This window comes from Ursus maritimus, unplaced genomic scaffold (assembly GCF_017311325.1).
Source record: "Ursus maritimus isolate PB19 unplaced genomic scaffold, ASM1731132v1 scaffold_8, whole genome shotgun sequence".
Lineage (NCBI taxonomy): Eukaryota > Metazoa > Chordata > Mammalia > Carnivora > Ursidae > Ursus > Ursus maritimus.
In genome coordinates, this window is record NW_024426996.1 from 43,487,959 (window position 1) to 43,505,167 (window position 17,209).

General features: G+C 40.6%; 1 protein-coding gene and 1 long non-coding RNA gene across 3 annotated transcripts in view; one reads left to right on the forward strand and one right to left on the reverse strand.

Annotated features, from left to right (window-relative positions):
* The window catches only part of SLAIN2 (SLAIN motif family member 2), a 78,146-nt gene extending 64,436 nt beyond the window's left edge, over positions 1-13,710 (reverse strand). For both annotated transcript variants that reach the window (XM_040624987.1, XM_008701515.2), the window contains exon 1: positions 13,175-13,710. In XM_040624987.1, the coding sequence (XP_040480921.1) occupies positions 13,175-13,563 (389 nt within the window). In that variant the 5' untranslated portion in view covers positions 13,564-13,710. The remainder of the gene's footprint in view (positions 1-13,174) is intronic.
* Positions 13,711-14,146: 436 nt separating this feature from the next.
* Positions 14,147-16,803, forward strand: LOC103672716. The gene is made up of 2 exons (XR_571225.2): positions 14,147-14,460; positions 14,553-16,803. It is a non-coding gene; the product is annotated as an uncharacterized LOC103672716 (long non-coding RNA).
* The last annotated feature ends 406 nt before the right edge of the window (positions 16,804-17,209 follow it).

Here is a 17,209-nt window from a genome sequence, read left to right on the forward strand (position 1 = left end):
CAAGTGAAAGACACCAGAGGATGTGATTTTGAATAAATGGAACAGGCAAAATAAAAACTTATATTACCTAAAGTCTTGAAATTTACATACTTTTACATGTTCATTTTTGCTACTAAACTAGCACAAGAGACAATCTGCAGTGTGCTTTGGGGGGTATGAGTCCTTACCATAAGGAACCGTACATTACTGTAACTCAACCCATTTACATTAAGACACTTAATTTTGCTACTTACCAAATTGTTTCCTTTTTTTAAAAAATGTCAAAATTAGGGGCGACTGGGTGGCTCAGTCGGTTAAGCATCTGCCTTCAGCTCAGGTCATGATCTCAGGGTCCTGGGATTGAGCCTGGTGACTAACAGGCTCCCTGCACACCGGGGAGTCGGCTTCTCCCCCCCCCCCAATCTTCCCTCCTCCCTGCGTGTGCTCTCTGCCTCAAATAAATAAAATCTTAAAAAATAATAATAATAATAATAATAATAAATGTAGGGCAGCTGGGTGGCTCAGTCAGTTAAGCGTCTGCCTTCTGCTCAGGTCATGATCCTAGGGTCCTGGGATTGAGCCCCACAGTGGGCTCTCTGCTCAGCAGGGAGCCTGCTTCTCCCTCTGCCTGCTGCTTCCCCTGCTTGAGTGTGTGCTCTCTCTCTGACAAAATCTTTAAAAAATTAAAAATTAAAAATTTTTAAAAATTAAAAAAATGAAATTACCCAAGTGTAAATTTTATTTTTCATTTTTTAAAGATTTATTTGAAGAAGAGCAGAGCAAGAGAGAGAACACAAGCAGGGAGGGGCGGGCAGAGGGGCAGAGGGAGAAGGAAAAGCAGGCTTCCCAATGAGCAGAAAGCCTGACACAGGGCTCCATCCCAGGTCTCTGGGATCATGACCTGAGCTGTAGGTAGACACTTAACCAACTGAGCCACCCAGGTACCCCCCAAGTGTAAATATTACTACTAGATTTGCCTAAATAAAGTATGTAGTCTGTTTTTGTGGGGGTGGAAAACCCTGAAACTTTTTTATTTTCCAGGAATATAAGATAAGGAACCCCAAAGCTGTGTGTAGCTCACATCTTGTGAGCCTTCTGGGCAAAGAAATCGGTATACCAAACTTCCAGGGAAACTGGTGCTAATGCCTTCGTAAACCAGAAGGGATTTTTCCCTTCTTCCCCCACTTACCAAGCCACCTGCCTCCTTGCCTGTCTGCTAGGAACGTATCTAAAACTGTATTTGTCGAAGGCAGACACAACCAACTGAGCCACCCAGGAGTTCCTGGGTAATTTTATTTTTAAAATGCAAAGTTAAAAACAAGAATAATAGATAAAATCATATACATCAGCTGACTTAGGCTCCAGTTCTATCAAAAACACATGTCTAAACTTATTGGAATCAAATTTTTTTCATCTGTGATATACAATCTTACTACCACTAAGTAATAAGAAAAACATCAATGGCTTTTTAATGTATCATGTTATATTATGATCCCTATCTATGTGACCACAAAGTAATGAAACTGACTTAAATCTTATAAATAGGATTTTTTTAAAAAAGATTTGAGAGAGAGAGAGCACATGCGTGTGCATGAGTGGGAGGGGCAGAGGGAGAGAGAATCTCAAGGAGACTCCTCGCTGAGTGCAAAGCCCAGTGCAGGGCTCAATCTCACAACCAAAGCTGAAACCAAAAATCAGATGCTTAATCAATTGTGCCACCCAGAAGTCCCATAAATAGGATTTTTTAAATTACAAAAGAAATTTGTGTTCATAACAGGAAATTTAGAAATCACAAAAAGTACAAACAAGTTTAAAACAGGGTGCATCTGTTATCCTACCAAAGAGATATTACTATTTTAATTTTAAAACGGATGTTTTTAACATCAGACACTATCTAGACAGTATTTTCTTCTTTAATTCATCATGGGAGAGTACAGATTCCAATCTGCTAGTATTCAGAATGTGTGGGAAATTCCTCATCTCAACTAGCATGAGGGTAATCAAGTCAGGCAAGAATTTGGTCTCATTTTCCAGCTTCACCTCATTTCAACCTAACATCACTAACAATCAGATTGATTCAATGTAATTTAATGTAACTAAACTCTTACTGCACACAAGATACTGAGAGCCTGTTCAGACACATGAAGATGAATATGATATTGTCCCTCTGCTTAAACTGCTCACAATCTAGACTACAGAGACCAAAGTACAAGGTTGTCTTGTTACATATACTCTAAAAATGACGTGCAAACAGTGATAGGTAACACTGAAAAGGAAGTAAACCAAGCAGGATATTTAGAATTTCACAAAGAAAAAAGATGCTCTGTTGCAGAATGAACATCAGAACATGTCACCAGGCAGGAATGTCCATGAAGTTTGCTGGCAACAGTAAGTAAATACAGGAAAAAGGAGAACTGGAATTGGACTGGTCAGGACTTCAAACACCTTGCTAACCCATTTTTATTCACTAGAATAATGACTTTCAATAGTTATCAAAACTCATACCTATTCTCACAAGGAAAAGAATCTTCCACTACTGAGGATATTCAGAAAAATGTGCTACAGATTTAGGGAAAAAAAAAAAAAATCTAGGAGCCCCTGGGTGGCGCAGTTGGTTGGTCACCTAACTCCTGGTTTCAGCTTATGTAGTGATCTCAGGGTGGTGAGGTCGAGCCCACCACTGGGCTCTGAGTTTAGTGAGGAGTCTGATCAAGGCTCTCTCCCGCTCCCTCTGCCCTTCCCCTCACTTGCTTGCTCTCTCTAAAATGAATAAATCTTTAAAAAGAAAAAAAAAATCCATGATGCTCCTGTTGCTAAAGATCTCTCCCACATCTAAGCTTAGCACTTTGTCTTGAAGATACCTTATACTCCCAAATAGACTGCAATATTTTAATCACAGAAACAGAGTTAAAAGAACACTTAGAAGTAACCTAATTTAACTAATTTTTACCTCTTTGTAAGATCCTTTGCCACAGGACTATTCAACAGTCCTCACTGCTGAATGTTACTTACACTTTTTTTTAAAAGATTTTATTTTTTTAATGTAACCTACCCCCAAAGTGGAGCTCAAACTCACAACCCTGAGGTCAAGAGTCACATGCTCTACTAACTGAGCCAGCCAAATGCCCCTGAAATTTACTTAAACTTTTTAAAGACAGTCCATACCAGGAGCACCTGGTGGCTCAGTCGGTTAAGCATCTGCCTTCAGCTCAGGTCATGATCCCAGGGTCCTGGGATCGAGCCCCACATTAGGCTCTCTGCTCAGTGGAGAGCCTGCATCTCCTTCTCCCTCAGCCCCTCCCCACTCAACTGTGCTTGCTCGCTCTCAAATAAATAAAATCTTAAAAAAAAAAAAAAAAGTCCATATCATCTAGAAACAGCTCTAGATACATCTAGAAACAGCTTTTCTAAAACTAGAAAATTTTATCTTAATTAAAATTTGCCTGCCTCTAATTTATACCTATTGTTCTAGTAATGATCTCCAGAGTTTTACAGAATCAATCTAATAATCCTCATTATACTCCTTCAAATATTTAAAAAACGTTCTCTTCCGAAAGCTAAATATCCATAGGTTAAATAAACCAAAATCAAATGTTTTTCGTTAGACAGGATTTTCATGCTTAGCATGAATCTCAACTCACTACATTAGCTATGTGACTTTGATTTTAACTTCATTACCTGCAAAATGGGGATAACATGACACATGTTACAACACAGATGAACTCTGAAGATACAAAAATAAGCCAGACAGAAAAGGGCAACTATTCTGTGATTTCACTTACATGAAGTATCTATAGTAGTCAAATTCATAAACACAGAAAGTAGAATGGTAGTTGCCAAGGTCTGGGGGCAAGAGAATAGGGGAATTGGGGAGTTACTGTTTATACAGAAATTCAATGGGGAAGGATAAAAACTTCTACAGATGGATGGATGGTGATGACTACATAACAATCAGTGTATATGCCACTGAACTGTACACTTAAAATGGTTAAAATGGTAATTTTTTGTTTCGCATGTTACCACAATAGAAAATGGAGATAATAACTTAAAATTGTGCAGATTAAATGATTTGCCATGCATAAAATGTCTTATACAGAACTCTGTATATAGAACATAATTAAAAAATAGTGATTGTAATATATTTTACAAATCATGTGGCCCTTTTTGGACAAATCCCATTTTTTAAGAAAGCAAGAACCTGCATTATCATGTCTCACAGCATCCCCAACATTGTGCTGTTCGCACATAGGAGTTCTAAGTATTTGTTCTATTAATAAAAAAAAAAAATTAAGTCACACTAGCATCACTGGAAAACCACTAGGAAGGGAATAAAATGCTCATCAAGATGTGTAATTTCTTAATTCACTGAAAACACACACCCACGTGAGCGATATTACTTTAACATTTCCTTAGTACAGAAGAGCCTAGAAAACAAACTTCAAGATGTTAATCAGCAAATAACTGCCAAACTATTCAGATAAGTAGTGATAATTTACAAATCAAACTGCTTTATTAATCTAGACTTAGCAAATAAAATTACAGGCAAATTCTACCAATGGTCTGCCATGAAAAGAATACCTAAAACAAAGAGGCCATGTAATAGGTTCATTCTTAGATATGAAGGACCATGAATGAAAAAACACAGCAAGTAAAAACCACATACTATCTATCTCTAAGGGAAGTAATGTAAATGTGGTTGACAATAATGAACTACATGATTGGAAATTGTTTGAAGACTGACTTTTACGGTTTTTTTTTTTTTTTTTTTTTTTTGCCATGAAAAACAGCATATACATATAAATCCCATATTTAAATATGAAAATCATATGCATCACACAGCTCACGTTTGGGATAGAAAGATCTAAGTGTTGCTTTCTCTTGCCCATTGAGGATTATAAGATTAAATCAAGCTCCAGAGATAATCCCCCCCCCCAAAAAAGGAAGGAAATTCTGAGACATTCTACAACATGAAACTTGAAGACATAGGGCTAAGTGAACTCAAACAGTCACAAAAGCACAAATATTATATAATTCCACATACATCAGTTATTTAGAGTAGTCAAATTCATTGAGACAGAAAGAATGGCTGTCAGGGGCTAGGGAGGAAAGAGGAGTTATAGTTTAATAGGTATGGAACTCCACTTTGGGAAAATGAAAAAGTTCTGAAGATGGATGGTGGTCATGGTTGCACAATATAAAATGTACTTTAATGCCATTGAACTATACATTTAAAAATGGCTTAATGTGGCAAAATTTGATATTATGTATATTTCACCACAATTAAAAAATGGATAAAAGGGGCACATGGGTGGCTCAGTTGGTTAAGCCTCTGACTTTGGCTCAGGTCATGATCCCAGGGTCCTGGGATTGAGCCCTCTGCAGAAAGCCTGCTTCTCCACCTCCCTCTGCCTGTTATTCCCTCTGCTTGTGCATGCTCTCTCTCTCCCTCTCTGTCAAATAAATAAAATAAAAATGGATCAAAGACCTAAATGTAAGAGCTAAAATTATAAACCTTTTAGAAGATAGGAACAAATCTTGTGTTCTTGGATTAGGCATAGGTTTCTTAGACATGACATCAAAAGCACAAGCAACAAGAATAAATAAGACTTCATAATATTAAAAACCTTGTGCTTCGAAGGACTCTATCAAGAAAGTGAAAAAACAGTAACACTTGGGTGGCTCAGGTCATGATCCCAGGGGCCTGGGATCAAGTTCTGCACCGGGCTCCTTCCTCAGCAGGGAGCCTGCTTCTCCCTCTGCCTACTGCTCCCCCTGCTTGTGCTCTCTCTGACAAATAAATAAGATCTTTAAAAAAAAAAAAAAATGAAAAAAAAAAACCAAACAAACAGAATGAGAGAAAATATTCACAAATCATGTATTTCATAAGGGATTAGTATCCAGCATATATAAAGAACTTACAACTTTTTATAAAGACAAGTAACACAATTAGAAAATGGGTAAATGGCTTGAATAAACATTTCTCCAAAGATAGACAAATGGCCAATAAATAGGTGAAAAGATGCTCAACACCATTAGTCATTAGGGAAATGCAAATCAGAACCACAATGAGATACAAATAGAATGGCTGTATAACAAAAAAGACAATAAGAAGTGTTGGAGAGAATGTGGCAAAATTGGAACCCTTGTGTATTGCTGATGGGAATGGAAATAGTCTGGCAGTTTCTCAAAAAGTTAAACATAGAGTTACCATTTGACCTAATAATTCCACTCCTAGGTATATACCCAAAAAAATGAAAAAATGTCCATATAAAAACTTGTAAATAAACGGTCACAGCAGCATTTTTCATAAAAACCAAAAGGTGGAAAGAATCCAAATTCTCATCAACTGATGAATGGATAAGTAAAATGTGGTAAAATATTATTCAGACATAAAAAGGAATGAAAAGGGGCACCTGGTGGCTCGGTCAGTTAAGCGTCTGCCTTTGGCTCAGGTCATGCATGACCTTTGGGTCCTGGGACTGAGTCCTGCATTGGGCTCCCTGCTCAGCGGGAGTTTGCTTCTCCCTCTCCCTCTGCCCCTCCCCCACGTCGTGTGCTCTCTACTTCAAATAATCTTTAAAAAACAAAAAAAGGAATGAAAAAAAGGAAATGTTCTGAAACATGATACAACATGAATCCTGAAAATATTATGCTAAATGAAAGAAGCCAGACACAAAATGCCACAATTTCATTTATATGAAATGACCAGAAGAGGCAGTTCCATATACACAGGAAGTATATAAGTAGAGCTGGGGTGAGGGGGAAATGGGAAATGACTGACAATGGGTTTGGCGGGTTTTTTCTTTTCTTTCTTTATTTTTTTTTGTTTTTTTAAGCAGTGGGGCAGGGAGGGTACTAATGAAAATGTTCTGGAATCAGATAGTGGTGACAACTGTACAAGTTTGTGAATATACTAAAAAAGCCACTAAATTACACACTTAAGGGCAAGTTCTATTGCATGTGAATTACAATCAACAAATATTTATGGATAAAAAAAGTATACTGAGAACATTAGTATCAAAAGAGGAATAGCTCATAACATGGGAGCAAAATATGCAATAATACTAAATGACAAAAAGTGGGCAGAAATATTCTTTAGCTTCTGTACTTCTGTCAATACTTTGTTCAAATGGACAGCCCGAATAAACATTCTTCAAAGGAAACTGAATTTCAAATAAGGCAAGGTGACAGACAATAAGAATGTAAGCCAGAATATAGCTTGAAACAGATTTAGGCCTACCCCTCCAAATAATGTAAAATAATGGAAATTTTGTCACTGAATTATTATTGATTCAAAATATGTCAATCGAAAATACCATGTCAGGTTGAATACAAACTTTTCCAAAGACATCCAGAAGGCTAACAGATACGTGAAAAAAAGCTCAACAGCACTCACCATCAGGGAAATACAAATCAAAACCACAATGAGAAACCACCTCATACCTGTCAGAATGGCTAAAATTAACAACACAGGAAACAAAAGATGTTGGTGAGGATGTGGAGAAAGGGGAACCCTCTTACACTGCTGGTGGGAATGCAAACTGGTGCAGCCACTCTGGAGAACAGTATGGAGGTTCCTCAAAAAGTTAAAAATAGAACTACCTATGACCCAGCAACTGCATTACTAAGTATTTACCCAAAGGATACAAAAATACAGATCTGAGGTAAATGCAGGGGTAAATGCACCCTGATGTTTATAGCAGCAACGTCCACAATAGCCAATATTGTATATGTATATATACATATACACACAATGAAATATTACTCAGCCATCAAAAAGAATGAAATCTTGCCATTTGCAATGATGTGGCTGGAGCCAGAGTGTATTATGCTAAGTGAAATAAGTCAGAGAAAGACAAATACCATATGATTTCACTCATGTGGAATTTAAGAAACAAGACAGATAGACATACGGGAGGGGGGAAAAGAGAGGGAAACAAACCATAGGAGACTCTTAACAATAGAAAACAGAGTTGATGGAGGGAGGGAGGTGGGGGATGGACTAGATGGGTATTAAGGAGGCCACTTGCTATGATAAGCAGTGGGTGTTTTATGTAAGTGATGAATCACTGAATTCTACTCCTGAAACCAGTATTGCACTGCATATTAACTAGAATTTATATAAAAATTTTAAAAATATTAATAAAGTAACATGTGAGGGTCAAAAGTGTAGGTAAGAGGAAATGTGATAATTTCTAAAGAGAAAAATAAGTAGGTCTAGAATTTCCAGACCAAACTTATCCTTGCAAAATTCAAAATTAAATTAAACAAAATGTCCATTAAGTTAAAAAAAGGAAAAAGCCAGAGGATTCACCATGAACAAGTCAAACCAAATAAAATGCAATTTCTATTTTGATAGGTTTACTTCACTGCAGGTAAGACACTGTAGGCACAGTATAACTTAATTACAGCAAGTAGTTTGGCAAAAATCTTTCATAATACCCATATAAAATGGCATATGGGGACACCTGGGTGGCTCAGTCGGTTAAGTGCCTGCCTTTGGCTCAGGTCATGATCCCAGCGTTCTGGGATGGAGTCCCGCTTCAGGTGCCTTGCTCAGTGGGGAGCCTGCTTCTCCTTCTGCCTGTCCCTCCCCCTGCTTGCGTGCACTCACACTCTCTGACAAATAAATAAATCTTTTAAAAAACGGCATATGGGCTTGATAATAACAAGTGGAAGTTACTAACAATCACAATGTGTGTTAATAGACTGATGTTAATCTGGAGGGATTCTAGTTGAGCTGCACATTTCAGAGCCCTTTACTCTGTCATTTTAACATTTTTATCGACAACTTAAATGAAGACCCAGTATGCCTACCAAATATGAAAATGACAAAAAATAATATTAAATACCTAAATCAACACTAAGAAATGAAATATAAAAACCTAATTTAAATGTAAGCCTAATATATAAATATAAATACAAAAGCCTAAAGAATTACTATCTTTCTAATAAATAAATAAAATCTTAAAAAAAAGGGGGGGCACCTGGGTGGCTCAGTCAGTTTAGCATCTGCCTTAGGCTCAGGTCATGATCCCAGGGTCCTGAAATAGAGCCCCCATCGGGCTCCCTGCTCAGCAGGGAGCCTGCTTCTCCCTCTCCTCCCTGCTTGTGCTCTCTGTCGCTATCTCTTTCATTCTGTCTCTAATAAATAAATAAAATCTTAAAAAAAAAAAAAAAGCCTAAAGAATTCATTACACAAAAACAGGGTTAGGGAGACTTAGTTTAACAATTTATGTATAAAAGATACTAAGTGTAATTGACACTACTGGATCATATTAAACATAAGCAACAGAAACCAAAACTGTTAATGAAATATTTGGTTTCAAAATAACAGCATTTAGCTCAGGCAAGGTGTATTCACCATACACTGTCTGGTCAAGTATCATCTAAAGTGCTAAGTACAGGGGCACCTGGGTGGCTCAGTCGATTAAGCGTCTGTCTTCAGCTCAGGTCATGATCCCAGAGTCCTGAGATCAAGCCCCACATTGGGGGGGGGGGGGCCCTGCTCAGCGGGGAGTCTGCTTCTCCCTCTGCCTCTGTGCGCGCTCTCTCTCTCTTAAATAAATAAATAAAATCTTTAAAAATAAAATAAAATGCTAAGTACAGGGGCATCTGGCTGGCTCAGTCTGTACAGCATACAGCTCTTAATCTGGGGGGTTGTGAGTTCAAGCCCCATGACAGGCATAGAGATTTAAAAAAATAAAATCTTTAAAAATAATAAAATGCTGAGTACAGTTCTGAGTACCATGTTTAATGACAATGAGCAGCTAGAATTCATTGAGAAAAGTGATCGTGGTTGAAGGATCAGAAAATTATATTACCTAGAAATGATGAAATAAACTGAGACTGCTTTACTCTGCAGAAGAGATGAGAATGCTGTGTGTGTGTGGTGGGTAGAAGAGGTCAAGAGGACCATGACAGTAGTCTTCAAATATTTTAAGGGGCCATTCACATGGAAAAGGGATTATACCTGGAAAAAGCAAAATACTGGGTGAACAGCATAGGCTTTCAGGTCATAAAGTCCTGGATTCAAATCCTGACTCCATCATTTACTGTGTTATTTGCTGCTTAGAAAGATTGTTTCCTTACCTAGAAAATAATACTTAATTCACAAGTGGATGAAAATTAAACACAAAAATGTTTATAAGCTACCCGTTATAGCCTAATACACTGTGATGTACAGTGATGTCAACTGCTTTCTCTGACTCTTACAAGTTGTTCTAGAACAGTGCTTTCCACACTGAGATACAACCCATTAATGGGTCACAAAATCAGCTTAATGGGTTAACTAGCACTTCTTTCCTAAAGAAACATAAAATATTAGAGTTTACCACATGTACTAAAAGTAACTATAGTCTTGTGATACATGTTTCAATTATTCATATACATGTGTAATAGACTATGATGTAAAATATATTTATCATGAAGGTGGGTCCAAAAAAAAAGGTATAAAAAGGCTGTGAAAGCCACTGCTCTGAGGCACTGTTTTCTAAATGTGTTCTATAGGTACGAGTTCCTTGGGAGCTCAAAAATAGTTTACCACTTAGAAATTTACTATATTCAATATACAATTAGCATATCAACCAAGTCCAAGATTAAGGAAACCTGTTTATTTTTGTTAAACCTTGTTTTTCCCACATATATTTAACCTCAGACCCACCATTATTTTTTTCACATAGTATCTATTTACATCTTCAGAACTAGTATTTTGTAGTATACCCTTGGGGAAAAACATTACTCTAGATGAAAAAGAAGGTGCAATGGGTGTAAGTTACAGAAAGTAGATTTTTAGTGTGTTAAGAAAAAATTCTTGATTCTTTGAAATCTGCCCCCGCCACTAACACCCACCCCTTCCCACTTGTACTCCAGAAACATACTCTAAATGACTTTAAATGATTTATAAAACTTTCAATTCACACAAATCTTTTCAGAAAAAGGATAGGATCAAGATCAAAGCAATAAGCAGGAGCCACCTGGTCAAAAGAAAACTCCGGCATAGTATTTAAGACTTGCTTTACCTGAACAAACTCTGCTCGGAAACCGAAGCAGCAAAATACGTATTCAGCTTCCCCAAGTGCAGTCAATGTGTTCTAATAATACATAATCTAAAATGGGCTCATGAGTGCAGCTAATCCTCATTATTAAGAGCATCATTATCATCATCACTTGGAAGAGGCATGTGATGATATTTAAATAATTCTGGATTCTTTTAAAGTGTACACACACCCAGGATTCCTTTGGGAGGACGTGATCTCACACTAATATGAAAAACTGTCACTACCAAGACAGTTCTAATAATATTTCGTATTACTTGGAAAAAAAATAACAGCTTGATATGATATATTCGAGTATCTCTAATTCAAACCTTCCTAATTGGGAGTACAAATATCTGACTCTGCTCTAGCAGTTGTCAAAGCATAAAAGGTCCTTCCTGGGGCACCTGGGTAGCGCATTCGTTAGGCGTCTGCCTTTGGCTCAGGCGTGATCCCAGCGTTCCGGGATCGAGTCCCATATCGGGCACCTCCGCTGGGAGCCTGCTTCTTCCTCTCCCACTCCCCTTCTTGTGTTCCCTCTCTTGCTGGCTATCTCTGTCAAATAAATAAATCTTAAAAAAAAAAAAAAAAAAAAAAGCCCTTCCTACTCTCTCCCCACCTCCAGGCTCCAAAGCCACCTCTCCCCAAAGTTTGCCTCAGCTACTTTGAACCATTATTTTCTTCCCAATTTCTGAGCATTCTCAGCACTTTTGCTCACTTTTTTTTTTTTTTGCAATTCATTGTGTATCTCCTAGCTTATTTAATTGCATAAAACTTGGCTCCCAAGACTGTAACTGCCATAATGAGCAGGGATCAACATGTTATGAATCTTTAGACTTTCCCTCAAGATCCTATAAGAGCTTACTGAATATTTCATAATTTAAATAACTAGGCTTAAGAGTAATCGCAGTTAGTTTTGAAGAGTTTACTATGTGCCAGACCCAGTGCCAAAAGCATATGTGGATTATCTCATGTAATCTTCATAACTCCATAGAGATAAGAACTATTATTTTCTCCATCAAATAGAGGAAGAAAGTGAAGTGCAGAGTAACTTGCCCAAGGTCATACAGCTAGTGTGGCAGAGCCAGGGCCTGAATCCAGGCAAAGCTCGTAACTACCCCAGTAACTGTAAAGTTGCACCTCTGCAATATTAGAGCCCAGGAAGAATTTCAACTTTACTGGCTTAAAAGTTTCAATTTCAACAAAGAGCTGACACATTTTAACTACAAATCAAAACCCAAAAAAGGGATAAATTAAGAGTTTCTCACAGACATCTTTATGGGGTTGCACTAAAATGAGGGAGAATGCCTCTCATGACCTTTCTATTTATGTAAGTGATATTACGGTATAGGTCACAATTCTATCATGAAGTAGCTTATGACAATGCAGCTTTGGTTTATATTTTTTAAATAGGGCTCCTTTTCTCTTCCCCTAGGATGACACAGAAATTAAGGATGGATGTGCTGTCACTTCACAACTCCGAAAAATGACAGACCCAATTCTTGTTTTAAAAAAGAGCCAGGCTCTTCTTCCACCCTTGACTTTTCACACAAAGCGGTACCGTCCTCTGTCCTCTTCACACAAAGCCAGCTTTACCCCACTACCCAAAGAGGAGTGCTGATTCACACGGTGTCCCCATCGCAGCCAGAAATGTACCCATCTCCCACCAGTCCAAACCACTGACCACTGCACTAGACCACTGTGGTCTGCTCCCCGGATCCGGTGATACCTCATCATGCAGACCCCTCCCCGACATCCAAAATGCTCAGGCCACCCTCCGAAAGCCAGTATTTCACACAAAGCAAGATCCTTTCCTTACAAAGCAGTTTCCCACTGCCGACTCCTCCCCCGGCGAGCAGCCCTTCCTTCCCAGGCTGGGCCAAACCACAGACCTCCCAACGGGGTCTAAAACCCAGAGGGTCCACAACAACCCAGGAGAAAATAAAACTAGCTACAAACCCCGTTCGTTCCTCTAGCACGCCTCGAATCCCCAACTCCAATTGACCTTTCTGCAGCCAAAGCAAAAAACCCACCAGTCCCCGTCAGCAGAGCGGATCTGGCTACACAAAGCGAGGTGTCTTACCAGGGGTACCCTCGGAAGACGCTCTCTGCCCCTGGGCCCGTCCCCGCCCAGCCCCGGCCCGGCGGCCCGCGCTCACCAGCTCTCCTCCTCCTCCTCCCAGCCTGACAGGCGCTCCAGCTCCTCGGGCCGCAGCGGCTCCACCTCGTCCAGCAAGCCGCCCTCGCCCGCTGCCAGCAAGGAGGTGGCGTCCCGCAGCTCCTCGCTACTCGTCCGCCTCGGGCCCGACCCGATCCCGCTGCCGGACTTGGCGCTGAGGCCCAGGGGGAAGCCCCGAGGGGACGCCGCGCCGGAGGAGGGAGTGGACGAGCCAGCCCGAACCGGACTGCCGGGCCCGAGGGAGCCGACGCCCTGCACGGCCCCAGAGCGGCTCCTCAGCTGTTCGTTCTGCTTCTCCAGCTTCTTCACCAGCTCCTGCAGCTTTCGCACCTCCTGGTCCGCGTTCACGTTGGAGTTAACGTCCTCCATCCCGGCCCCGCCGCCTGTGCCGCCTGCCACCCGCTCGGACTCACAGCGACAGGGAGAGGGCCAGGGGAAAGAGGCGTCGCCGCCGCCGCCGCCGCCGCCGCCGCTCACTCTAGCCGAGGCGCCGGCATACAGCAGGGCCAGGCCCCACCGCCAGGGTCCCCCCAGCTCCGGTTCCGAAGCACCGCTGGCCCCAACCGAGCCGCCTCATCTGCGCCGGCTCCAGGATTGGGGGAGGCGGCGCCAATATCCGGCCTCGGCCGCCATCTTTCCTCCGTCCCTCCGCCCCCCGCAGTCCGTCCCTCCGCCCCCCGCAGGCCGGCCCCGTCGGTGACCTCAGAGCGTCGGGGGTGGACGCGGCCGGCGGCGGGCGCTGAGAGGACCAAGCGCCGAGCTCGCGGAGGGGCGGGACCGTGGGCGAAGCCGGTGGGTGGGGCCTCGGCCGGAAGGGGCGTGCCCGGAGCGCCGTGGATGTGGGAAGCTGCCCCGCTGGCTGGGAAGAGCGATTCCGGCCGCAGGCGGGGCGTCCGCAGGGAGATAGGCTCGCTAAGGCCGGAAAGGAGTAAGGACTTGGCTGCGGGTAGGGCTAAGATCGCAAACAAAACTCTCACTCAGCTCCGCCTATTGGTCTTGGATAGGGGGAGTGTGATGTGTTCTCCACCCCCAAACACTGGCGTGTGGGACCAAGCGCCTGATCCTGTCCTCTCGGCTGGTTCTCTGGTGGGCGCTTAGCCGGACCGCTTGGACAGTTTATTTTGTCTGTTTGTTCAGCAAATATTCATTCCATGAGTACTTGAAATAGGAGATTGTCAGGGCTGGCAGGAGCCTCAGGGACTATCGGTGGCCCATTTCTTCCTCGAAAAATGAGAAAACAGAATTCCAAGTGCTTGAGAGTCTAAGGTCAAAATAATAACCAGAAGTTGCTGAGTGCTTACTATGGGCCAGACACTATGCTAAGCTTTTCTTTTTCTTTCTTTTTTTTTTTTAAGTAGGCTCCACACCCGGCGTGGAGCCCAAAGCCCGCTGGAACTCACCGGAGATCAAGACCTGATCCCAGTTGAAGAGTTGGCCGGTCAACCCACTAAGCCACCCAGGCACCCCTGTGCTAAACATTTTAAAGGCATCTCATGGATTAAAGCAGTTTTTCCGACTTAAAGTTTACTGCACACTGGCTTGGAAGCAGGGGATAGAAAACCGCTCCTCTTACCTTTGTTAATTGATTGGTAATCTGCTCTTTGCATCGTTTTCTTGGGAAAAACTTTTTCATGGTGTGTCTTGACTTTAAAAAGTGTATTTTAAGAGAACTTAATAAACTTAATAAGTAAACATTAAAAGAACTAAAATTTAATAAACAAAAATAGACATACTGATGAATGCTGAGCGTTGAATGTAAGAAATCTGCCTTCAGTGGCACCTGTTTATAATGTGTACTGCTAACAGCAAAACAAACCAAAAACCACTTAAATGTTTTTTTATCACAGTCATTACTTTTCAGATGTCAGCTGTGAATGATTTGGCTTATGTTTGCAGCTTTCCTCTAATTGCCTCCTCCACCTTTAGCTAATAATGATCCAGTCCTATTACACCTGGGTGTGGACTAATATGCCATGGCTTACTTCTACCATTTAGCCTCTCCGTGCTGTATCTTCCTTGCCTAGAATATTCTACCTGCCAAATCTGATTCCTTTTCTTAAAACCCATGCTTGCATATCTAGGAAAACTTTTCCTGACAATTGTGCAGGATTTAGCTGTTCTGTTTACTCTAGCATTACTTGAGCAATAGTTTTCAACAGGTGTTTGTATTTTTAAATTTTTTTGCTTCTTTTTTATTTTTGTCTGTTTACTTGATGAAAAGGGACCTTTTTTTTCACATCTAGTGTCTGACACAGAGTACATTCAACATCTGGTTTGTTGAAAGTTGAGAAGAATGTATATTCTGACAGGTGAAGGTCTAGATGTTTATTCATAGCAAAAAAAGCATTGAGTATTTTCAAAGTTTGCTGACTACTTATAAATAAGTATTTTCTTAGATATGTATACCTAATCAAAAGATGTCTTTGGTAACACAATAATTGTGAAATAATATGTATTATCTATATAATGCAAGTCTGAATATCATTGCTGTCTCTGACACATCTGAACTCGTTGCCAGAGGGTTCAATATCATGACTGCTGCACATATACCACTTTTCACTTGTGTTTAACAGTTTGTGAAATAGATTCCAACTAGCTAGGTTCTGTAATGAGAACACTTCAAATATATTCCTTGATTAAGAATAGTTCATATGACATTGTGAAGTTAAATGCTAATATTTCATGGTAGCAAGAAGAGGTTGGTGTGACAAGGAGCAATGAATGGAGAATCAGAAGGCCCAGTGGCAGATTCTAGCTATACCATAGATGTGGTGTTTGACCGTAATCTCTGATCCTTAGGCAAGTCATACTGGCTGTATATTCAGAATGCATCTGCATACTTCCTGGTACCTCCACTGGTACAGCTGTCATTCCAACTCGCATCTTTTCTTGTCTAGTTTACTGTGGTCCTCTCTTACTGGGCTGTTCCACTTTGCTGCTTCCAATCTGTGATGCACACAGCAACCAGACAATCCTTTGCTTAGTCTTATCAGGTCACTCCCCTGCTAGGAACCTCGACTTGCTTCTCAACATACTTAAACTACCAAGTCCTTTTCTTAGCTCTAAGACTGGATATTTGGCAGCTTGTGCAAGTACCTCATTGACTACCAATCACTCTTCCCCGCCATCACCCTACTCCAGCCACACTGGCTTTTTTGATGTTTTTTAAACATGCCAAACATGTTTCTACTGTAGGAACTCTGTACTTGCTATAACTTCTATCTAGTATCCATTCTTCCTCCACATTGTCATATTACTAACTCGCTCCATTCAGGTCTCAGCTCATCTCACCAACTAAGTTCACTAGTCCCATCTTTATGACCCTCATAAAATAGCATCCCTATCATTCCCCAAGCTCTTATCTTGTTCCGTTTTTTTCCTCTGACACATCGTCTATTTCTTCCTTTGTTTGTTGCCAATCTCTCCCCAGTAGAATATGAACTATGTGAAGACAGGGTTCACTGCAGTATCCCTGGTGCCCCTACTATATTGTAGATGTGCAATAAATGTTGAATAGATGATGGGTGTACGTCAAGGGAAGCCTCCTAACAGAGAATTTCAGATAAATGTGTTTGTTATGTCTCAAATCATTAAAGTAGAAATTCCTAATGTTGAGTGGTTGGTTTTTTTTAATTATATATTTCTCTTCCAAAGAGCAACATGTCACACTACATATGTCATCCTCAAAACTAGGTCATTCTCCACTTCCTGAGTGCCAACAGCCCTTAAGAATTGCTGAGGAGAGAAAGTCTCGGGTTCTCACTTAAAAGTATGAGGACAAGAATATTTCCAAACTGTCCTAAATGTTGCCTGGATCCTTCTCTTTCAGGTTACCTACAATACTGTCTTCTCTGATGACTCAGAAGTGTTAGAGCACGTTTTTAAAAAGTTACTCGAAAAGCAGCTCTTTCACAGAGATATGAGAAGTTAAGCTGGTAGGTGTCTACGGTGTGCATCACAGGTATCTCAACTAGATTTTTCAGGTGTTGTCTTTTATGATAAGCTTGCTTTGTTC